This window comes from Lepidothrix coronata, unplaced genomic scaffold (assembly GCF_001604755.1).
Source record: "Lepidothrix coronata isolate B3197 unplaced genomic scaffold, Lepidothrix_coronata-1.0 Scaffold165, whole genome shotgun sequence".
NCBI lineage: Eukaryota > Metazoa > Chordata > Aves > Passeriformes > Pipridae > Lepidothrix > Lepidothrix coronata.
Genome location: NW_016690345.1, coordinates 1,250,408 through 1,274,253, shown reverse-complemented (window position 1 = coordinate 1,274,253; position 23,846 = coordinate 1,250,408). Strand labels below are relative to the sequence as shown.

The window sequence follows — 23,846 nt, the reverse complement described above, 5'->3', positions numbered from 1 at the left end:
ATCTGGTGATAGCTTCCAAGGAGATACACCTGTTCTCTGTGTTCTGTACTGGTGGTTGTGGCAGGCCTTTAAAGAGATAGCAAAACAGCAGACTGTGATAACTCAGAGGCCTCTGAGGCTAAACAGTGCACAGCTTTCTTCTCAAAGGTACTTAACAACCAACCTCTCTGCCCAGAGATACCCCATCCCTGGAAGTGTGTAAAGCCAGGTTAGATGGGGCTTGCAGCAACCTGGTGTAGTAGGTGTCCCTGCCCATGGCAGGGGGCTTGGAACAAGTTGATCTTTAAGGTCCCTTCCAACCCAAACCATTCTATGAAACAAAAGTGACCCTCTGAACTTGAACAAAAGGTTTGTGGACTATGGCTGAGAACTCTCAGGAATGGTGAGGCCACTGCTTGCTCAAAGAACCAAAGGGCCTGACCTTTCTCAGGTTTAATATTCATTCTGTAGTCAGTTCTTAGCTGGTGGCTTGAAGATGAGGGCAGTGATATTATTGACATCATACACCAAGTGTGCAGTTGAGAAGGTGGTATGGAGAGCCTTGCTGCCTTCCATCCAGTCAGAACCAGTATGCCTTTTATTCATAAAGCTTAGCCATGCACTGGGAAGTGGTCTAATAAGCCAGGGAGAGACAAGGCCACCCCCATCTTTTAGGGAAAGCCGAAAAGAGTGGTGTGGGTGCAATCAATATTTAGTTAGACGAAAGGGTTGTGCTTCACTAAGCAGCTGTTCAGAGCTTGGCTTAAAGCAAGTCAGATTCTTAGTGGTGATAAATCAGCTGTGTCCCATTTACATCAGTGGACAATGAACGAGGCCAAATGATGACATGCTACTTTATAATAGTAAATGTTCTTCCTCTAGTGATGCCAGCAGATTGATTCTGCTTGCAGCTGTGCTCCCCTGCTCTAAGCAATTCATGCACCCCTGGGGAGAGGAAGAACATACCTGTCGATTGCTGATCGTGAGCTTCTCAAGGAAATGGCGCAGAACTGTTGAGGGGTCTTCAATTAAGCAGTTCCACAGGACCTGCTGAGCAACAGCACTTACTGTGAGAGAGAAAGGAAACAAGGTCAGAACCATCTCCCTTGGAAAAGCCTTGAACTGGTACACTGAGATGCAAATGTTCCTAATCTTCTACCACAGTTGCCATGTTTTGTACTGAAACACACAGGAGCCTCTTTGATGCACAAGGATTCCTGGTCACCAGTGCAGTCATCTCAATAATAATCATTTAATCAGGTCTAAAATCAGGTCTAATATTTGAACCTTCCCTAACTACTGATAGGACAGGACGCACTTCACCCCTGTAGTCAAGGAATAATAAAGAAATAACTATTTGGTTTCATAACTCCAGATGGACAAAATACAGCAATTGAAAGACAAATTCATGTACTCTGTTGTTCGTGCATATAACTTAACTTTCATGGTGATTTATTAAGTGATTTTATCTGGCACTGGTGAGCAGTATTAGATAGTTATCAGGGAATTGTGTTGATGATCAATTCCCAGAAGTGCAATTAATGGCAATCCTGCGAAGCTTAACAACAACAGAGAATTATTTGTTATTTTTTTTCAGTATGTGGCTCCCAATCACAAAATGGCACATACATTATTTAGGTGGCTGACTACATCCACCCAAAACTGAATAGAAAATTTAACAGAAAGTTAAATGCACAATTAGCTGACATGATGAGTGATGAGAAAGGAAGGAAGGGCAAGAGTTCATCTGTAAACATTTGAGAGAAACAAATACAGAAAAATGCACTATTAATTTACAAATACATCACAGATCATAACCAATATATTCAAGCTGTGTATAGGTGGCTTTCCATCTGTCATAGAACAAAGAAAGGCTGGTGGAAATAGACCTCTGGAGGTCTGTAATCCAAGCCCTGCTTGGAGTAGGACTGTCATCATGGCTTTGACTAGCCAGGTTCGATAACCCCTCAGCATGGAGAATCAACAGAAGCTGTACTGTGCTCCTGGTTATGGAGTTCCTTCCCAATTTCTTACCTCAACTTCCCAAGTTGTAACCTCTAAGTTAGTATTCCTCTTTTTGTTTCCTTTGCATCACACCAAACAAGCCCAGTTTCTACAATCACTCCTCACAGAATACCTATATTAGACCTCTTACCATCCTGGTATCCCCCTCACTAAACCATTTTCAGCTTCTCAGTATTTTTCTTGAACTGGGGGCCCCAAAAGAGCAAAAAACCCTCAAAGCCAAATGCAAATTATGGAGGAAAAAAAGGAAAAACCTTACAAAATCACACTTCTATTGGAAATCTATTTTCAAAGAGTTTTGATTCTTGCCACACTTGAGCAAGAATCCCTTGAAGGTTAATCTAGGTCAGTACCAGCTACTCCATCCTCCCGGACTTCTCCATCTTCCATCAAGTGGACAATGGGGAGCACTGCTGCACAGATGCATGCTGGAAACACAGCCTGAGGTGGTTGGGGCACATGATGGTTTGGAGTGTGTTCAGTAGTGTGTTCTTCATCTGCAGCAGTAAGAAGAGTAGAAGGGGAGTTAGTGGTATTATCCAGGCAGGTTATATAAGCATTTATGTTAGGGGCTGTACAAACAGTTCAAAATTATAGGCTGTCTGATCACTGTGCAAGCACGACAGGTTTACTGCTATCTCCAAGAAGAAACTGAACCTCCAGCCCACTTCTTGACCAAGAATTTTCGTTGTAAATATACAGTTTTTCAATTTACAGTTCTTTTTTTTTGTAGGCAACCAGTTCTAATGAAATCTCTTTTCATTACCATTTTTCAGCTAAAGGGTTCTCTGTTGCACTACTCTCCTAATGGAACATGAGAGGCAAGGGAAGACATTGTGACAGCAGGGGTGAATAAAGTAATGCAGGGCAGTAATTTATTATAAAGTGGCTCAAGCTTGGGAATAAATTTAGCAACAGCAAATGCCACAGCTTTACGGGTCAACAGGAAAGGCTTCCAGTGAAATGAAATCCTAGAAGAGAATACTCCAAAGTGAAGTCAACCCACCTTCTGCACTGACTGCAGACCGCACTGACCAGACAGAGCCACGGCGGAAGGAATAGTTCCTATGGGATGTACTGGAGGTGCAGGAAGGACTCACAGAAAGACGGCGGGAGGCCAGGTTGGCAACTTCTTCTACTGACAAAGAGAATAGGAAACGTCAATCCAGATCCAACTGACAGACTTTAGGAAACTTTCTGAAGAACAGCACTTACAACCAAATCATATTGAGAATTCAAGTCAGGTAACACTCAAGAGGCACAACTTAAAATCTATAAAGATCAGTCAGATAATTTGTTCATGCTTTGGAAACCAGCAGAACATTGTTCTGTAAGAGTGTTCAGTGTTTTGGTGCATCACACTGTAACTGAATCAGCTTTATACTTCTTTTCATCTACTCCCTGTTAACCATCATAATTGCTTATTTTTTCTAAGAACAGGGATTTCTACTTACAGATTTCTTATGTATGCTTAGATCTGAACATCCCTGAACTCACCTAATGGCACATAGGTTGGAATGCCTTTAATGAAGTCTGTGTGCTCTGTTAGACTGGGCCAGTGAAAATTCTCACCCAAAGACTAAGCTTTTCATGACTCATGCCATGTAACTTTGGCTATCTGAAAGTTTGGTACTGAGGCTGCTCCTGTCCCCTGGGCTTCCCCGCTAGTCACCATAAAGACAGAAAACTCCAGGGGCAATTCAGCATATCCTAAGGTACTGCCAAAGGGCAATTCCTCTCATCCTTTAATTATTTAAGAGTTAAAAGTTAGGAAGGACATATTTCATTTCTAGTGTTGCATATTCTCATTCTGTTAAATCCCACAAGATACTGGGAGCTTTGAGATGCTAAATTGTGGCAAGTTCCACCAAAGGCGAGAGGAGATGGGGTAAGTGGCTTCATCACACAGTGAGCACTCAATACGTCCGAGGTTCTCTGTTTTTCTTGCACTGATTTTTAAATACACTTTTTCTCAATGATTTGGACTCTTCCAACGTGTGGATGCAGTTGTGATCTTTCCAATATTAACAATCAATGTTTCTGGACACCACCCCCTAAGCAGTGCTGTGTTGGTGAGAAGTGCTCTCGGGTTCCTGGAAGCCAGTTCCTGGCCCCAGAGCACACCTTCTTCTTCCTGCTCCGAGCTGGGTGTGCAGGACGGCTCGTAGCAGGCCTCCTGAGTGATGGGGATGGCAGTGATGAGACTGGCTTCCCGGCCCAGGCGTTTCTTCTCTTCCTCCTGCTGCAGGTTCTTCAGGATATGCTCCGCTCGCTGATGGGAACGCGACACAGCTCGGGCTGAAAATGACTTCTGTTGGGAAGAAAAGAGAAGAAACACAGCCTGAAGCTGTTAGTTAAGATGCACACACCCTGATTTTCTGACAGAGACCTCTAACATTTAGCAATTCAGTTTCTAAATACAAATCTGACCAGTGCCAGCTGAGCAGATTAAGCAGGAGACTCTTCTTGAAGATATGTCTACAATGGTCTGTCAGAGAGTTCTGTTGAACCAACCTTCTCTTGGAGAAAGAACAGCTGTGTGCTCCTAAGATATGAGTTACTGTCTCTCACAGGGATAAGAGGTACAGTACAGTACCTCAGTGAACAAACAGAAAAGACTTATGACCACATAGAAAATTCTGTGTATCCTACACAGACTATACAAGATTTTTTTTCCATATGGGAAAGACATTCTCAGAGTTTAGTCCACATCTTTTGGCTTCACTTCCCCAATATTGCTACAGAGAAAAAACAGTGCTTACTTTCATGATGTCTGCTTACCGACTGATCTTCATTTATAGGATCTTGCACACTCCCACTGCACTGAGGGACCCAGGGAGGATCAAACATTGGCACAGATGGCATACCCAGCACAGGAGAAGGCAGAGTGAAGTTTATACTTGGAGGAGGGATCTAAATAAAAACAAAAAAGACATTTTGTTAAAGCAGACTATTACTGTCAGTACTGTTAATTAAACATGAGCACAAGTACCCAAGACATTAATTAACTCTACAAATTTTTCCCACCTCCATATCTCACTGGACTATAACACCACGTATGACATACATTTCTTCCTCCGATATTTCTCCTCACTTGAGTCCACATTATACTTTTCTCATTTTATACAGGAGTTCTACACATCACCTCCCCCACTAGTGTGACTAACATTTTTTTTTCTCTAAACATTTTCAGGCAATTTCATAGCAGTTTGTCATTACATCTCTATCCCACAAGGCAAGCTGTAAATGTCACCATTGTGCTTCATGTGTCTTATCTACCTTAAAGATCTGCTGTGCTCCCTCTTCCATCCTTGGCCACACTTGATATCTAAACCTCCAGAGTGTGTGAAATTTGAGAATGGCATTCAGTCTTTGCACTGTTTCTGGGTGATGAAATTCGGACATCAGCATGTCAGAAACGGCCTCTGGCACTTTCACAGCACACAGCAGGAACATGGCAGCTGCAGGGACAGAATATCTGATCATCTGGTTTTCTTAATAACATGTTTATTTGGCAAGGAGAAATCGCAGCTCTGCAAACCCCCACCAAGAGAAACCCAGTCTTGGCTCCAGAAAGGACATCACCAGTCTAGCAGGCCTAGAGAAAACTGTGCTGCTTCATGAAACCAAGCATGTGTGAGTCCACCTTTTGGAGCCACAAAGCATGACACCTGAAGCTTGCAAATTCTTCTGGAAAACCTGTTTTTAAAAGAAAATATCCCTTTGATCTTCTCACTAAAAAAATTCAGTCATGACTGGTTTAAAATAAGAAGCATCTCTTGAAGTAACAGGAGTTACTTACTAATTGAGTTCAGCTTTCAGAGATTCCAAGTGATTTCTGTATTGATTGATAAAGGTTGGTTTAACAGAAGTTCTGCCTTCCCCTTGGAGCAGGAGCCAGTGCCCCAGCAGAGGTCACCTGGCTATGTTCATGGATAAAACCAAAATAAAGGTTCTTGGTTAAATGGGCTCTGTGTAATGATCACAGTCTGCCCCCAAGAGAAAACAGTTACCATGAACTGCAAGACCAAGGACCAGCTCACAACGGAAAACAGCACAACAGAAGTTGAGCTGGCCCATAGTTGTTTCAATGGATCATATTTGAATATAAACAGACATTAAATTCCAAATGCCAGACTGATAGAGGCCAATTAATGCAGACGGCACTGAGGGGCACTGCAGGAGACAAAAAAGGGGAACAGTGTTGCAGTGGGAGTTCAGTGTGTGTCAGAGAATCCATGGCTTCTTTGACCAGTAGCTCACCACAGAGCACTGAAGACAATTTCTTGAGACTTGGTGGCTGTTCCTCCACAGTAGAAAGAAGACGTTTGCCATCGCGTTCGCCTCAGCACTTATTCAGAAGGTGCTACAGGTGAGAGCTGTGCTGACAGGAGGCAATTCGAACACTGCAGGAAAACAAGGCTGCTCTCTGACTGCCCAGGTCCTGCCTTGCATCACAAAGGCTCCCAGTGCTGCTGTAAATTGGTGGTGGCCTTCCAGTCTCACCAGCTCAGAGAACTTTCTGCTCTCTGGTCTTTTCAATGTAACTATGTCAAGTCTTAGTAGGACTGATGTAAAGGTGTGAGTTGATGCTGAAGCAACCAAGAAACAGAGCCTTGGGAGAGGTCAGCAGATGGTACTGTGGTACATTAACACGGGAGTTCTTTTTATCTAGCTGCTAGATACTAACATTTGGGGCCTTTCAGGGTTTGACCTTGATGAATGTAATTTATACTTGGGCTGAAATAACTCACTACTGAAAAAAGCTACTACAGACCCTCAAATTGATTTTAATCCTCCATTCAGGAACAGGAGAAAGAGTAAGATGTATGTCAGAGGCTGTTTTGGAAGAGCAGCAAAGTTTCATCCCATTCCCTGTAAGCCATGAAATTTTTTTATTTGAATCATAGAATCACTAATGTTGAAAAGGACCTCTTCATTTTGCTCCTTCTTCTTCCTGTCTGCACATTTGACCTGGGAAAGGCAAAGGGGAAAGCACAGGGAAGAACTGTGGGCTGAAAAAGTGCACTGGTGGAACAGATGGAAAATGAGAGAAGCCTGGAGAACATGAGATGTGCAGTCAAAAAATGGACTTCAGGGCAGAATTCCTTGTCAGCTGTGGAAAATGAGGGACTGTAAACTGGATTGAAACGTGATAAAAAGGGGAGTGATGTCTGAGGAGCACTTCAAAACTCTTGCATTGTTAGCAGCTTTTGATAAAAATGCCTGTAATTTAATCTTCAGTGTAAGAACACTTGGGATGGTCCCCTTAGGTGCACAAATCTGTGGAAGGAGGAAATCTTTAAGCCATTTCCTTGCATGCTGGGGGGAGGAGAAAGGCAGAATTTGAAAGTTGTGGGAAATCAGCATACAAAGAAATTCAATTACTTTAATTTATGCTATAAGTAAACTGTGTATTGTGTGTGAGGGACGTTCACAGTTTCTAAGACTGCAACTCATTATTTCTGAACATCTGCCATTAGCATACACTGATTATGAGTGTTTGGACAGGACAGTAAGACTAGAAAAGACCTCCTGAATCACATCATCTCATCCCCTTCACAAACTCCTAAACCGAAGGGCATTTGCTCTCTTTCTGGTGGTGAGAAATCTTCTGTTTTCAAGGTGAAAGAGGTCATAAAAAGTTAATTCTCATCTTTATGCTACCATGGCTTAAATACTTCTTTCTCCCTGTCTGGTCTGCTGTAGTTATGGAGAGAAACAGTATCAATTAAATAAGTATCCTCACCATAAAGACTCTTCATTTCTCCTGTCCTAGCAGCCTTTCATTGCATCTGCCCCATGTAAATGTCTTTCTTCAGTGACTAGAATCATGCATGGAAGTGCTGTGTTCTAGGTAACTGTACATTTTGCTTTACAACAGCGTTAATACTTTGAATCTCTAATGAAATACCTCTTCTGACACAATCTGACTGTGTTTGTTGTTCCACAGCTGATTGTTAGGTCAGTTATCTTCTGGCCAAGGGATATACTCTGAAACTAGTTCATTTCCACGGGAGAAGATCCAAGCTCACGAGAGAAAAATTCTCATTACTACTTTGCAACAACATAATCTTACACTTTATAGTCATAAATTTCATCCCTGGTGCAAGACCCCAAGTCTAGAGCTATGAGCTCACCAAAGGAGTTTTACTTTAAAAATATACCAGGCTCCAAAAATTCGCCTGCTGATTTTTTTAGATGAGCCCTCAGTTCTTTTAACACCTTAAGAGAGAGCACAGAGGAGAAAAGCTGCACACATTTTCTCAGAGGGTACTTCTGGTGGTAAACTTTAGGAAATAAGAGTACTTGACAAAAGTTTAAAGGGTAACATTCAACCAAAATAAAGCATTCCACTAAGCATTGACTTAGCACATGCTATCACACAGAACTTAGCAAAATCCAGCCCATCTGGGCCCAAGTGACCCAAGTTACCTGTCTCTACTAATAATTTCCATCAGGAAACATACAGAATACTTTAGTAAACTCTGCACAGACTGAATCACTGTGTTTCCTCTGCCTAGAAACCCAGCTGAACATAGATGCTGATTTTGATGCTTTCCAAAGATCCACCACAACCAGGTGCTGAGAGAGATTGCCCTCCTGGTCCTTCTGGCCACCTCCTTTGTCCAGAGCACAAAACCACATGAAGGCCTATGAAAACCAAACAGTCCTCAAGAAACCCTGGTGGCATTCAGATTCCTCCACTGCAAAGCTGCCTTGCAAGCTCTTGTGATCTGCTGCAAGCTGTGCAGCCAGGGCAACCATTCTAAATGGTTTTGTTCTCTTACCTGCTGCTCCAGCCATGTGCTCATCCACACTGAGCAGGAGCTCCCATGCTGCTGGCTGAATGTCTCCATACATCTCTTCTGTGAGTATAGGAGCTGCCTTGATTAGCAGTGACAAAGGTGCAGGGGAGAGGCTCATCACCTGCAACAAACCAAGCCAAGCCTTAGGGCTGAACTGTGCAAACTATCACCAGGGAACAACACATGCAGTAATTTTACCCGGTTTTGCTTTGCAGATTACCCACCAATTACCTCTAGGTTCAGCCATTTCAGATAATGCTCCAGAAAAGAACATTGCTTCTGGCTACATTGAAAGAGCAGTGTTTGCAACCCGGTTCCTAGAGCCTTTTGCTTGTCCCTCACATCACCAAAACTCAAAGAGAAGAAAAGGAAGGCCAAACTTTCCCAAGGTAGTGTACAAACAGTGATACAGATCCATGAAAAACTTCTTGCTTCTTCAGGGACATTGAACAAGTAAGACCAAAGGAAACTATTGCTGTAAATGGACAGGTGGTATTTAAACACAATTGCGGATTTTCTACATTTTTAAAAATATTTCCTCCTTTATTTTTTGTATCCCCAGCTTTGATGCATGTGTCCCTATGGAAAAACAGAGATGCAGACTGTGATTTAACGAAGCTAAATGTTTAAAGGATTCTTTGACCGTGTTACCTTAAGAGGTTTAAATTTAGCATTTCTCAGATGGGGAAAATATGTAGGGCTGAACTGACTGATATTCAGGAACAGGTCTTCTCATGGGCTTGGAGATCCATATATATTTTCCCTATTGTTGCAGTCTAACCTGACACCTAAGTATCACCTTACATAACTATCATATGGCCTAGTCAGTACCTGCTGCCTGATGTATTTTAGCATTCCAGAGTCCTTCTTCCCTTCCAAGTTGATATCAATTACCCTCTTTTTTAGAGAAGGAGTTCTCAAGCACGACTTGTCTGAGCACTGGAAGGAAACAAAAAGAAAACTGAGTTCACATTTAGATTTCCCAAAATGTGGAAAAGGAGATCAGGTACAAGAGGAATTTCCGTACACCAAAAGCCATTTGGTGCCAGAGGTGTAGCACAAAGCCCTCTTCTTTGCTGGCAACAGACCTAGTATCAGTGAGATGACATATCCAAATTTCTTCTCTTTTTAACAATGTTTTCCCAATAAAATGTGAAGGCAGAAGCCAGTAAGTCAAACGAAGGATGTGAATGTCGTCTGTGTCATCTTCACAGGCAGCACACACAAGTATTTTAGCTAAGCAGGTTAGAGGCAAAAAGTCTAAACTTCCCCCGCAAGAAATTACCAATGGAAGTGTTTAGTGAGCACAACAATGATTCCTCTCATAGAATCACTGAGGCTGGAAAAGACCTCTAAATCATCGAGTCCAACTGTTAACTCAGAACTGGCAGTCCCCCACTAAACCATGTCCCTCAGAGCCACATCTACATGTCTGTTAAATACTTTCAGGAGTGGCAACTTCACTACTTCACTGGGCAGCCTATTCCACTGCTCGACAGCCCTTTCGGAGAAGAAACGTTTTCTAATATCCAACCTAAACATCCCCTGGTGCAACTTGAGGCCATTTCTTCTCATCCTGTCACTTGTCACCTGGGAGAAGAGGCCGACCTCCACCTCACTACAACCTCCTTTCAGGGAGTTGTAGGGAGTGATGAGGTCTCCCCTGAGCCTCCTCTTCTCCAGGCTGAGCCCCCCAGCTCCCTCAGCCTCTCCTCATCAGACTTGTGCTCCCAAACCTTCTCCAGCTCCATTGCCCTTCTCTGGACATGCTCCATCACCTCCATGTCTTCCTTGTAGGGAGGATTATCAAAAAATTAAAAATTATGAATTGCTGTCCTGCAGTGAGGTCTGTACAAGCAGTGCCTGTGCTGGTAGGAAACCTTACTGTCTCCCAAACTTTTTTTTCCTTGCTTAAAGGCTTTGATGATTTGATGGATGGTGAAATGTGTATCACTATCTTGCAATTCAAAGTGGGAGATGAAACAGCATGCAGTGTTCTTCTGCTATCTTTCATGAACACTGCCAGCTGCTTATCCCCAGCCTGCCTTCTGTAGAGGAAATGACTGCCTCTCTTTCTAAATAACTAAGTGATACGCTACTTTTCTATGCCAGAGGAAATATATGAGGGTTTCAGTTTTCAGGAAAGCAGAAACATTAGCTGCTGTTTCACCTGCCCTGTGCTTTCTTCCATACAAACACCCTTCAATTTTCTACTTTGACAGGAAATAAACAATCTGCTGGGTGATGAGAAAACATTATAAATTTGTCTCCTCCTCCATCATTTGTTGCTTCCAGGGATGATAGCCTCCTCACCCAACTGAAACCTTCATGAGAGTTTCATGAACTTTTTTGTTTTCAGTGTTACTGCAAAGTAGTCTAATGACTCTGCCATTGCAAGTATTCAGAATGACTGTAGTTTTCCTACTGTGGTCCAGCTGTTCATATGATTAAGTTGGTGCTTGGGTGGGCACTTTCCTGAAAGCAGAAATGTATTTCCCCTGCAGTTAGAGGTGCCATTTATATGACTAAAAAGGCATAATGGTTCCTGCTGAACTGGTCATTAAAAGCATGTCACTAAAGAGACTGTAACATTAAAGACCAATGTATACAATTCTTGGAACAGCCCTGGGAGCTCAGATCTAAAAGAAAAAGATTACACGAGATGTTAACAAGAATTTCAAGAGTGATTCTTACTAACAGATGACAAAAAGCATGAAAAAAAAAAGGAGACTGTACTCCACAGGGTGATAAGTAGAGGCCATAAAAGACCATTAAAATTAAAGTCAGGTTTTAAAGCTTTTAAACTACCTCATCAACAACTAAGATTCTCTCCAATCAATACAGATTACATTCCTTCCATAATGTTAAGTGACTTAATAGCTGGGGTTTTTTTACAGCAAAGCCATGTTTAGGAAGGGCTGTGTTAATTTTTTCATGAAAGAACTGTATGAATACATTAGGCAGCCTTTGAAGGTAATTACGACCTGCCCAGACAAACCCCAAAACATTCTGCTTTTTCCATTTACTCACTTCCTTTTGTTTTTTGCCTCTTGCCACATTGTTCAGTGTGGTGTTTTCTCGCAGAGAGTCCACTGTGTCTCCATACAGGAGTTTGATGGCCCGGACGAGGCGAGCACAGGAGCGGCTGTGATGGAGGTAGCAGTGTGGGTGACAGTAGTCAATGTGGGTACATATGAAACTTTGCTGGTTGCATAAAAGGATCATAACCTGGAAATTAAAAGAGCATAATTATCTACAGAAAACGGAGTTACACAGGCAGGTATAGTCAAGCTAACTCTTCCACAGCCTAGCTGGGGAAGCATGAAGCTCAACACAGTTGTTTAAAAAGTTATGTGTGCCTATGCAGAGCTCTCCATGCTTACATGGGGTTGGCAAACTAGCTAGGCATGGCTAAAGAAACATTAGTGTTAACAAAGTTAACAGAGCGGCTGCAGATATGTTTGGCTGGGGGCAAGATAAATGCTGAGGAAAATAGTACTCTCTCAGTTTGCAGAAAAGCTGTTGTATCACCACTCTGAGATGAGAGCTCGGATTGGAAACTGTCAACTAGTCAATTGTCACAGAGGAACAGCAGCTCTCTGTACACTGCTCTTCATGTTACACACAAACCCAGCCTCTTAGCAGCACTCTGAGGAAAACACACCGGCATCCCCAAGCCATTCACACTGTAGGTCTTAACTGGCCTTTATGGATCCCACAACCTTGTTCAGAAATACCCAGAACTGCCACAAAGAATCTATCCCAACTTTTCCATCCACTTATGGTCTGTGCAGCTGTAGTCTGCCGGCTCTCTCAAGTAAGGCTGCCACATCATTCTCAACCTTAAAATATTTAAGTTTCTAAAAAGTTAGGAGCTAAATTTAAAACAAATCTGTGCTACGTATGTTGGATTCTTGTGTTTGCTTGCCTGTTCTGGCCTCATATTATTTTGGGGTCAGTCAGGAATAACTCAACATTTGTATCAATGTGCATATAGTGTAAGTCTAATCAGCATTGCATAGCCTCTAGCCAGCCTGAGTGGCTGACACAGAGTGAGGACACCACGCTCCAGGCATTCAGGTTTCCTGCCCAGTCACCATCTTCCAAAAAAAGACAACTGTCAAGAACTGTTTCTGACATCAAAGCCTGTTCTTGCCCACACCCCATAGGAATGGGACAGCTGAGAGCAGACTGTATGAAATACTTGGGAGAAAGAGTGGGATATCAGCTCAGTATTGGCAGCTGTCTTTCCCAAAGGCAACTCGGAAGTCACACATCTGTGCAGGACACAGTCAGTCTGTGCACAGCTAGTCAATCCAAAGACAATTAATCTGTGCACAGTGAGTCAATCAAAAGCATGTGCACAAGGACACACTGACTGTACTACTCCATCACAAGTGTGTCATGAGGCAACAGAGGTAGATGTGTGCAGTCCTTGGATACAAGCAGATTGAACGGTGTAGACTTGCACAACTGACTTTTGGCGAGTCTAAATTGTGGATACAGAGATTGCCAAAATGGATGTCTTAGACCCTGCATGACCAAACCACATCTGCACTGTTGTATTCCCTGTGTGTTGGATAGAGTTGGAACTACACAAGGCCCTACTGGGTTAGACAAGTAGCCTCTAAAATGCCACTTCTCAGAAACTAGGAGCCCAGCTCACACTGTAGTCCATTCTGCTGCTCTCCCTGAACTACCCACTACCAGCCATGCTGAAGATAAGATACTGAGCTAACGGATTTTTCAGCTGAGGGAGCATGGCTGTCCCTGGACACCTAGAGAGAAAGTCCATTTCCCCTTAAAAATTAAATATATGAAAAGACAGAGGGAGCGAGATAAAAACTTTCTGGGTTTAGTCCATTTTAGAAATGGCAAACAGATGATTTCCAAAAGTCACACCTTACTTACACTTTAGATCCTTGACGCTGTATGGAGAAAGCACAGACTGTGATCTGGTTACTGCCAGCCAGCACAAAGGTTTTCCTACTGAAAATGCCATCCTTGAGAACACTACCAGTGACTTGTACTTACATGCAGCCACGACATATTCCGATGATAGTTCTCCTCCATGCCTGTGTTGCTCAGCACCTCGGGTTCAATGCTGGGCTCGCTTGCGCTCCAAGGGCTCCCTTCTTCAAAAGAAAAATACCCAAAAGGTGGTTGTTTTTAGTGCTCCCTATGTGCTTTAAGAGTAGCGGCAGCACTTGTAAGCCAGGCCAGCCTTGTGGGAACAGACCAATCCTTGTATCATGCTGGCTTGACACTTACAAGAACCATTTGGACTTGGCTCACAGGCCATCCTGTCAGTAGCAAACATTGCTCCCTCCCCACTTTTTTTTTTTTTAATTGAAGGAGAAAGGATAATCAAAAACCATCAGAAACAAATTCTTTGCACCATTCAGATGCTGCGAATGGTTGGTTTAGTGATCTGCATTGACTGGGCTCTGTGGTTAAAAATGCCAACAAAAATCCAACCAGAAGTGGCATCCAGCTGGAAATGCCAGTGGGCAAAGTCCCTGCTAATTGCCCATGGGAACTGCTAATGTCATGGGGATGAAAGGGGAAAAAAATCCTGATTATAGCACACTAGTTCTGAAGAACTCAGACAAGGGAGAGATTTCTCTGGGAACTTCACTGATCCCTGTGTTTCCTCTAGCCATTTTATACCCTATGGACCTCCTATAAAACTGACATTAATGCTGTTAAGTGTTGGCTGGAGATGAATTCTGGTTTATCCTTTCTTTCTCCTCTTTAAGTGAACTGTGACTTGCCAAAGTCTAGAGAACAGGCAATCTCACTCTCCATGTTCACCTACTGAAGCATCTTCTGGGTAACATAAAAATGACCATTAAGTTTGGGAGGTTATTTCAGCTCCAAATGTATCCACAGTTTTTGGTTAACACTCCTAGCAGAGGAAGCCCCTTTAGTTCAACTGTGATGGAGATTTCTCACAGCAGGATGCACATTTGGTTTCCATAAGGTACATGTATGGATATTTATCTTTTTAAGACTGAGGAAAGCAGCTGTAAACTGTAAAAATAGATATATATGCCAATATGTAGAAATATAGCATGTAGCATGTAGGTGTTATGATCTACATATAGGAAGATATATTTTACATGTCATGTGACATGCCTATGGCATCATATCTGATATAAAATATGAAGTGCATGTCCATATATATATATATATATATACACCTATATATATATATTTAGCCAATCTGTTGTTCATGTAATCATTATATCATATGATTTAGGAGTATGTGTCTGTGTATATATACACAGGCACATGCTTCCCTAAAGACAGCAAGTGTTTGGCTGGCAAGCACCAGCATTCCAAGAGTTCATGCTCTAACACGGAGCGCTGAATTGACAAACTGTGCATGGAGCTGATGCTGCACCCAGGATTTGAGACATGTTCCTCCCAGGCCCTAGTCCAGGAAGTTCTCTGAAGAGGACTCTAAATTTTTCCTAGCCTGCCGGGGTGGGGGTCTCTTGCCATTTCTAGCTCTGCTGCAATCACATCAAGAGTTTAGGTCCTGCCTATGGTCCCCTCCCTTTCCACCCACTCGTCTAAGTTACCTATATCAGTGACAGTGTCCCTGCTGTGGGACAGCTGCAGCTCCTCATTCTCAGACTCTGAGTCCTGCCGTGATAACTTGGTGCTCTTTAGGCTGCCGGCCCGGCGAATGCTGGAAAGGGAACCCCCCTTCTTCACCCGGAAACTGCGGGTTCCTTTAATCTGGAGCAAGCGGGAGCCTCCTATCCTGATCTTCCTGCTGGGAACTGTATTAAAAGAATAAAAGAGGACTTTTTTCCCCTTAATTTTTCCCCATTTAAAAAAAAGAAAGAGATCCTGGCCCTCCCCTCCCTCCCAACCCTTTGCTGCCAGCCTGTATTGCAGCATCTTTTCTTCTACCAGGGAATGTGGAGCCAGAGGCTTCCTCCAAAGCCACCGCCAATGCAGCTCTGTCAATCGGGCAGTAAAGATGCTTTACAGAAATGTGTTCAACATCTCATTTCCTGGACATCTGGTACGTCACCTTTGGCCTTGTCTGTATTTGGAATTAGCCCTCGTTCAACCACCAGCAAGTAGAGTCATCTGCTCTAACAGAAACCCAAAATGTGGACAAGGAAAACCAACGATTCACACAAATCTGAATCAATTCCTGCCAGGAAACAGGATCTACCCAGTGGATGTGAACTCCAGTTTTCTTTGCCAGCCCTTGGGGTTCACATTAGTGCAGGATCACCTCTTGCTAGGGATAGATGGCTGAATCCCAAGCATGAACAAGGCACCATGGACAAACCTACTTTACCGTGGGCCTAGGTTCTGTAAACGTCACTGAGCTCTGCAGTAGGATCAATTATTTATTCATACAGCATGTGTGACTGCAGAAGGGTAGTGTGCTTCATGAGGTCAGCATGGAAGACTTCTTTGAAGTAAGATTTGCATAAGTCCATGTCTCTGCATGTTACTCTTCGTCATTAGAATGCTTTAGAGGAAATGGGAGCACGTAGATCCTCTCCTTCAGACAAATCAGCAGCTTTCAGGCATTAACAACATCCATTGACACTCTGCATTTTTGATGAGCACAGATATGAAATGGTTCAATGTTCAAAGCACCAACCGTTTGCACTTTCATTCTCCTCTTAGTTCAAAGGCAGTACATAGCAATATGTCAGTCCAAATGTTGCAACACTCAGTCATTTTACTGCAGATCTAATCAGACAAGGCCACATGTGATCAATTACCTTTTCGTGTGTGGTTGGGAATGAATGAGATACAGCTTTTTGGATATCATGGGTAAGCAAAATATTTAAATAGAATTGTATTTTGGCTTCAGGAAAAATCAAACACACTTTTACTCCCGAGAATGCCCCTAATTCCTCCAAACCCAATTCCCGTTCCCATAACCAGTGGCTAACGTCCTGGTCGCAGACAGCTGGAAACGTTTTAAGAGCTACTCCTCAGTCCTCATGAATCAGGTGGGCAAATCACTGTTGAGTGACCAGAGAATCTCCCTCCAAGTGACCGTGCTGAGTTCCTTAGCAATCACTACTGCTTGAATCACGTTCAGATCAGCCTCCTGAATACCAAACCACTTAAGCTTGTAACTTGTAGCTGCATTTTGTGAAGTCTGCAGAATCCCATTTTGGCACTCAAAGAGTACATACGATCCTCTGAGAACCTTTATCTACCTAGCTGTATTATCTGTATTTCAAACCTACCTGAAGCAGATTCTACACAGTAAACTCGTAGCTTTTGGATAGCTGCTAAGCCATGCCTGGGGGGAGCAATGAGAGCAAAGTTTTTAACACTCCGGAAAAAAAATGAAAGGAAACAGATTAGTACTCATCAAAGAGGTTGAGATAAAGAAACCTGTCACTGCAGGCAAGAAAAGTTTAGTTACATTCACACAACAACATTTTCCTATCTAGGAAAGTGTAGATTATGAAAGGTGCCTCTGCATCTATTGCGTTTGGCCCAGGTGGATCCCCAGAAGAATATGCTGTGGCCAAAGAAAAGAACATAATTATTGTAATTTTAAACTATAACATTATCCTGCACTTATTTAGCTTCTAAAATATTGGAATTCAATTTTTGCTATAGCAGGATTCAGCCTTCCTACTATAGTCACTTTTCCCATGCCTACAGTGCAGTAAAGAGGCAGCTTTAGTAAAGGAAAACTACATGACAGCTTAGGGAAAAGGGAAAATGGAAAAAAAAAACAACTAAAATTGCAGGAAAATGTAGTTTAACAGAGGCCAGAATAAAGAAACTTAATACTATATTTGCAAAAATAACTCAATTCTGCATTATGCCTGCAGCACAGTAACATGTGCAGGAAAAGCAAAGTCAGCATTGTCTCTGAGAAAAATAGGATAGTTAGAGACTGGCCACCAGCATTTTCCAGCAGGACTGCATGCTTGAAGGCATTCTCCCACTCAGGTAATATCCCAGTGGATGGAACTGCTCCCTGAAAAGCTTAAAAGTGGTTTCAAGTAATTGTCATAACTATTTTCAAAACAAACCCAACCCCAAACCCAAGCTTTTCCTCATCTAAATAGGTAAAGACATCTTATCCCACTCATGTTACCCTATCAGACACCCCAAAAGGCTATGTGCTTCTCTGGGCTGCCAATATGCCAAGGATACACAAAATGAGCATCAATTTATCCAGCTCACCTTTCTTAGGTGGGTACCTAGCTGTCTCCACAGAAGTAATTGTCCCCCCTGACACACAATCTTGGAGAAAGTTTTATACTGTGCAAGCCTTGGAAGCATTTCTATTATTTTCTCCAGTGATTGTGGCAGGGTCACAGCTGAAGACAACACAAACTTTATCCAAAGCCCCCCAAAGTCAATAAAAACTCCTCTTAATCATTAATAGACATTATAGTTCCTAGGGGATAACCAGCCACAGACTCCACCGTTTTCAAACAATCATCAAATGTTTATCCTTTTCAAATGATCATCAAAATTATCATTCAAACATCTGCACCTTTAAATGGCTATTATGAGACAGAATGTAAACAGTTCTAGAAAAATTGTTAGAGGGAGAATCATTTGCAGGTCTGGCAGTTTAGTCTCTAATTGCAAATACACATGATGACTGTATATTGTATTGCAACACTTGTACCATCAGATATTAAGTGAGTTTTGCATGAGATGGCTCAAAAATGGAAACGATCTGCTATTCTCAGCAAACACAGTGAGCTTGAGGTTTGCTTGTACAGTATACATATGTTGGTAACATCAATCTGCTAGCCATCAAAAGCCACACAGGTGTGTATTTTTCATGTGGTAGCAAAGAATTCAAGAGATCAAGTGATCAACCACTAATTCTGTAAGATGCCATGACTTCCAAACTGGTACAGATTTCCACAGAAAGATACAGATATTCCCTCCTATCTGTGCTTTCCCCAAAATGAAAAACTGTAATCAGAGCAAAAAACAAACAAGAACATTTTATTTTTAAAGTGAATCAAATAGTGATACTTGTCTCAGCATCCCAATGAGAGACGGTTTCAAACAAGGAATGCTCCTTTTTAGCAATCTTGCAATGCTCTCAATCGGTTTCAGTCATAGCACTGTTTTATAAAATTTAACATCTTTGCTTCTCACATTCGTTATATTGGACCCTGAAGGCCAGAAGCGTCTCAGAAATTATTCAAAGCCACGTGACTCCATGGCTGCCCGCTTTTTAACACGGTCTATGCAAATGAAAACATAAAATCAAGCGCCACTTCACAAGCCCTGAGAACACAGACGCCTTATTGTGCTGACAAACCTTTTTTCTCCTCGAAGCCAGCCTCAGATTTGAGGGTGTGGCTGCTGCTGTGCAGGGAATCCTTTGAATCTTCGTTTTCATCCAGAACCCCAGCAAAGCTGATCTTTCTTTCATACCTATGCCGGTCCATCTCAGGGTCCAGACGCAGCCTGCAGCTCTCCAGATCCTGTAGCAGAATGCAGACCACACAGATGTGCCAGCAATATGAGCCTCCCTGCTTTCCACTGCAACTAGAGAAGCTTCAGGAGAACTGCTTCAAAATGAGAATTTATTTCTATCACACACTGTCAGAGACTGAAACGGTTAATGATTTACACATTCTAAGATCACCAAAAGGCTTTTGCAAACTGAAAAGCAGCAGCTGCTCACCCCTTTCTCCCCCACCCCAATACTGCTAAAAGGATCAGATAAGGGGGTGCCATTGTCCAGCTATCCTGGATGCAGATGCCTGCCTGAGGAAGGGAAGAGGCTAACAAGAGGCAAGTCCTGCAAGGCGGGAAAATCCCTTTTATCATGCCAGTGTCCTCCCTTTACATGAACTCTGCACATCCAGCCTGGGCTATACATCTCAAATGTTGGACCATGATGGACCATGATTGATGCTGGTACAATAGGCAGCTGCAGCTGCCTTTGGAGGTGTCCGAGGCTTGTGGCATGGCCCGTGACACTACCCATTTGTAAAACTCCCCACCTGATGAGGTACAAGGCGTTCTCACCTGAGCTGGAAGTGTACAATAACTCATAACTTCTTTGAGTGGGGGGCTTCCCCCCGCCCCAATGGATCAAGACCACCACTTCAACTAACAGACATGGAAGATGCAACTACCAAGTTTCATCACTGGATCCCATGGGCGGTGACTATACATATCTTTCCACCTTTATCCTTTCTTTCTCTCCCTTATGCATTTCCTTAAGTGTTACCTTTATGCTCTAATGATTGCTATATTGCTATAGATGACATTGCTGTAGATGCCTTAATATTGCTACACTTTAATAGTGCTATATTGCTATGCTTTAATATTGCTATATTGCTATAGAAGTTCTTCAAGGCTGCCAAGGCTCTGCTCCTATCTGTGGCACAGGTACACCTACAAACACCAATGGAAGTGAGATTTGCCCCACTGAAATTTCAGCTTTGTGGACCATAACATCATGTACTTGATTTTCTTGGAAAGGAAACATCACTCCAAAAATACAGAGACTCAGTATTTTAATCTGGAGTGTTGTTGGCTCCTTTCTTTCCCCCATACAAAGTCAGAAGCAGCACTCTATGGCCATTTTCTCTAATAGCCTCTTGCATAATGTGACCTTAAGGTTTCTTCCACCTATGCATCACAGAATAATTTCTCCTCCCTTTCTCCCATATACAAGTCTGAAAAGCTATTAATCAGTTGCATTTCTATCTGACACAAAAGCACAAATTTCTACTGACCTTCATTATCCAAAATATTCTTAGTTCCAAGCCTAACTACTTAACTGAGATGACTTCTAAACCCTGGTATTATACAGTCATTTATTATGCGGTAAAAATACCAACTAAGTGTTTAAGAAGGACTTCTGCTGAATTTATTACTTTTTAACACTGCCCTTCTTGCATACTTGGGAGCTGAGCCACTTCATTGTAGGTCACCCACAGCCTTTCAAATTAATTTCAGAACCTAATTACAATAATGCTCAGCTAAATCAGCCTGTCAAGCACAATTGTCATCAGCAAAAACTGTTCTGTCATTAACAAAAACCAGAATAGTAGGGCTAAATCCTTCATATTCACTTGGAAATTTAACTTCTCCTTCTTTCTTTACAATTTTTATCCTGATTTCCTACAGAAATTTGTCTTAAAAGATGAAACCATGTCTGCCATTCAATTCTTATCCCATTCTACGCTTACCAGCTCTGAAGCTGATGGTCACCTTCAACTTAATTTGTCAAAAGACAACTGCATGCCTGTGTATTTTGTAAAACAACAGGCTAAAGGCAATGTTAAACCACAGTATTCAACGTGAGAAAATCCACACAAGAATGAACCACTGGAAATCAGATTTCATGGGTTCTGCTTTTCACAACATTAGTTGTCACCTAATCAGCCATTAGATTACTCTTTATGCCAGGATTTGATTATGCCCCAGTCTCATGAAGGTTTATTTCTTTCCTTGCTTCTTTGTCTTCATTCCTTTCCTTTCTTCCCCAGTCCCCTCAATTCCGTCGTCTAACCCAAACCAAAAATCTGCAGGATTTAAGCCTCAGCAAATTCTCTGTAAACCATTCTGTTCCCTTCTCCTAACCACCCTGTTCAGATACCTCTGACAACTGGCTCTCCTTATCAGCTATTTAGCATATATGTGAGCTGTCCTCTCTTGCAGTCCATCTCAGGTGCCCCACACCCAGTTTCTCAATCCCTTTGCTGCCCTCATCTCTACTTTGAAACTTGAACTTCCAGCACATGTTGTACTTTCACAGCCTTATCTTCTTAATCAACCACCTGATGTGCCCTGCCCATCTTCTGTTCACCACACAATAGCTCCTTTCTCCCTGCAGAGATCCACTGGAGTTTTTACTCCACCCTTTCTCTCCACAGAACCCAGAGAGTTCTGTGGGCACGGCCCTCTTCAACGCGCATGGTCCACGTACCATGAGAGGCTCGGTCCGCGGCCGGGCCATGTAGGGAAAGGTCTCTCGAAGGAAAGTAGTTATCTCCAGGAGAAGCTGACAGGCTGCCATCTTCAGTGCAAAAGGACAACAACATCTGGTAGGATTCACAGTGCCTAGGAAAGAATAGTTCTATCATGAGCTAGGAGTTCATACAGGATCTGGAACCGAGAGGTGATGGACATTGTCACATATGGTGCACAATGCAAACTGCACTGAAAAAGAGGAAAACCCACACTTCTGTCTATGCTACTTTGCCTACACTAAAAGAAACACAGTCAAACAAAGATCAATCCATGTATTTACCAGCACATGCAATAGTACTAGTATATAATATATGATATGATATTTTATTGTATTGTATTACATTATGTTACATTACATTACATTATATTATATTGAAATAACACTATGATTTACTATGGTATATATTAGAGTATATTATGTTGAAGTACCTACTAAACTAACATGAGCTTATGGCATTTTGTATAAACCTCATTTAAAGTTAATACAGATTAAGCAGTAGATGCCCTTCGTCCTCTTTTCAGCTTTGCATTCAGCCACATCTTTTGCAGTTCTAGAAAAGAGCCACTTTCAAATACAGAAAATTTTCTAAATATATATGGAGTTATGACTAGCCAGCAAAGAGGTACTGTTCCTATTTTTATTAATTACTACCCTGATAACTGGAAAAGACAGCCTCCTTTGAAGTCAGGCTGCATTTGTGCAAGGAATCCATGTGCTATTTAGAGACAATCAAGGGGGAAAAAAAATCAAACTGCTTAATCAAATCATACATTCAAATGCTTAACCTAAAACAAAGTGGGAAAGGGAAGAGGGATTATCAAAATACTTGAAGTTTTTTCTCAGCTGCATCTAAACAATCAGCTTCAAAAGCCATGGATTTTGTAACCCATCTAATGCCATTCAAAGCTTGGAAAGTATGAAGGATTCTTCAGTACTTGATCAATTTGAAAAACACCATTTAGGCTAATGGACAGCAAAAAAAGTAAATAAAAAATTAGTTGTGACAACAACTAACCATGCCCTTTTTGTTTTAGTAATGTCTGGTATTACCACCTACATACACGTCAGAGAGATCAGTGTTTTCACTTACTCTCCCCATGTACGATCTAATTACTTTTTGCAAAGAAAAAGACTAAACCAAAAAAGTGAGAAGACTCTGCAGGGATCAGATAAAACCAGATTAATTCTGTGATGCTTGCCAAGTCTTCTGTACACACTACCAGTAATGAATTGTGGACTTTGTAAGGACTAAAATAATCTGAACTATCAAATACACACAAGACATACAGTGTAAAGGAATATCCAACTGCATATTTTATGCTCCTCAGTCTACTCCCTGCAGCATACAAGGCAGCTTTTGAAAAATCTCTGCCTTCAGCAAGAATGCAGATCAGTTATTTTCAGAGCCTGGCTTTCAGGAGAGCACTTCAGCTTTTAAATTGCTTTCTAGACCACAACATGATCTCTGTTTGCTTGTCTCAGGGCACCCTTTTAAAGCAGCTCCACATCTCCCTGAGTGCCTGAACAGGGATAATAAAGCCTATTCTGTCACTCAGTCATGAGGATGAAGTTCTTCATTTCTGATGCAGGAAAATTTTGTATGCATTCTCCTTGCTTTGGATATATCTCCTAAATGGCCAATAAGATACCCAGAACAGCCACTCATGTTCCTGTAGCTGCCAGCACTGCCACACCACACAGTGACACGTGGGAACGTCTTGCTCAGGGACAAGACAAGACCTTCTCTTGAGCTCATTTCCCATAAATGCCATTGCACTGCTCCCACCTGCTCCCCTCTACTCCAAAGTTGGCCTTTATGCAGAGATAAGAACAAATCCAGAACCACAGGCAGAGAAACCACAGAAGACAGATACAGTGCTGGCACACTACATCCAATGGGGAACAGCAGCACATGTAGGCGGGAACCAGTACGTTACAGCACACACGGGTACACAAATGGTGCATTGGTTGTTACCACCTTCACCTACACCCACACCAGGATGTGTTTTGACATTTTACTTTGCTTCACGGGGCTTGCTGGAACTTGCATGCTTATCTAG

General features: G+C 42.3%; 1 protein-coding gene across 14 annotated transcripts in view; it reads right to left on the bottom strand.

Moving 5' to 3' along the window:
• Positions 1-23,846, bottom strand: part of UNC80 (unc-80 homolog, NALCN activator) — a 120,290-nt gene that overhangs the window by 46,022 nt on the left and 50,422 nt on the right. For 7 of the 14 annotated variants that reach the window (XM_017829501.1, XM_017829507.1, XM_017829506.1 and 4 more), the window contains 13 exons: positions 21,742-21,875; positions 19,114-19,279; positions 15,401-15,604; positions 13,848-13,948; positions 11,844-12,041; positions 9,645-9,752; positions 8,796-8,934; positions 5,284-5,465; positions 4,786-4,917; positions 4,129-4,315; positions 3,011-3,142; positions 2,358-2,501; positions 946-1,046 (listed from right to left, as the gene is read on the bottom strand). In XM_017829501.1, coding sequence (XP_017684990.1) covers positions 946-1,046; positions 2,358-2,501; positions 3,011-3,142; positions 4,129-4,315; positions 4,786-4,917; positions 5,284-5,465; positions 8,796-8,934; positions 9,645-9,752; positions 11,844-12,041; positions 13,848-13,948; positions 15,401-15,604; positions 19,114-19,279; positions 21,742-21,875 — 1,928 coding nt within the window. The remainder of the gene's footprint in view (positions 1-945; positions 1,047-2,357; positions 2,502-3,010; positions 3,143-4,128; positions 4,316-4,785; positions 4,918-5,283; positions 5,466-8,795; positions 8,935-9,644; positions 9,753-11,843; positions 12,042-13,847; positions 13,949-15,400; positions 15,605-19,113; positions 19,280-21,741; positions 21,876-23,846) is intronic. The other 7 variants (XM_017829502.1, XM_017829509.1, XM_017829510.1 and 4 more) reach the window with 2 other exon arrangements.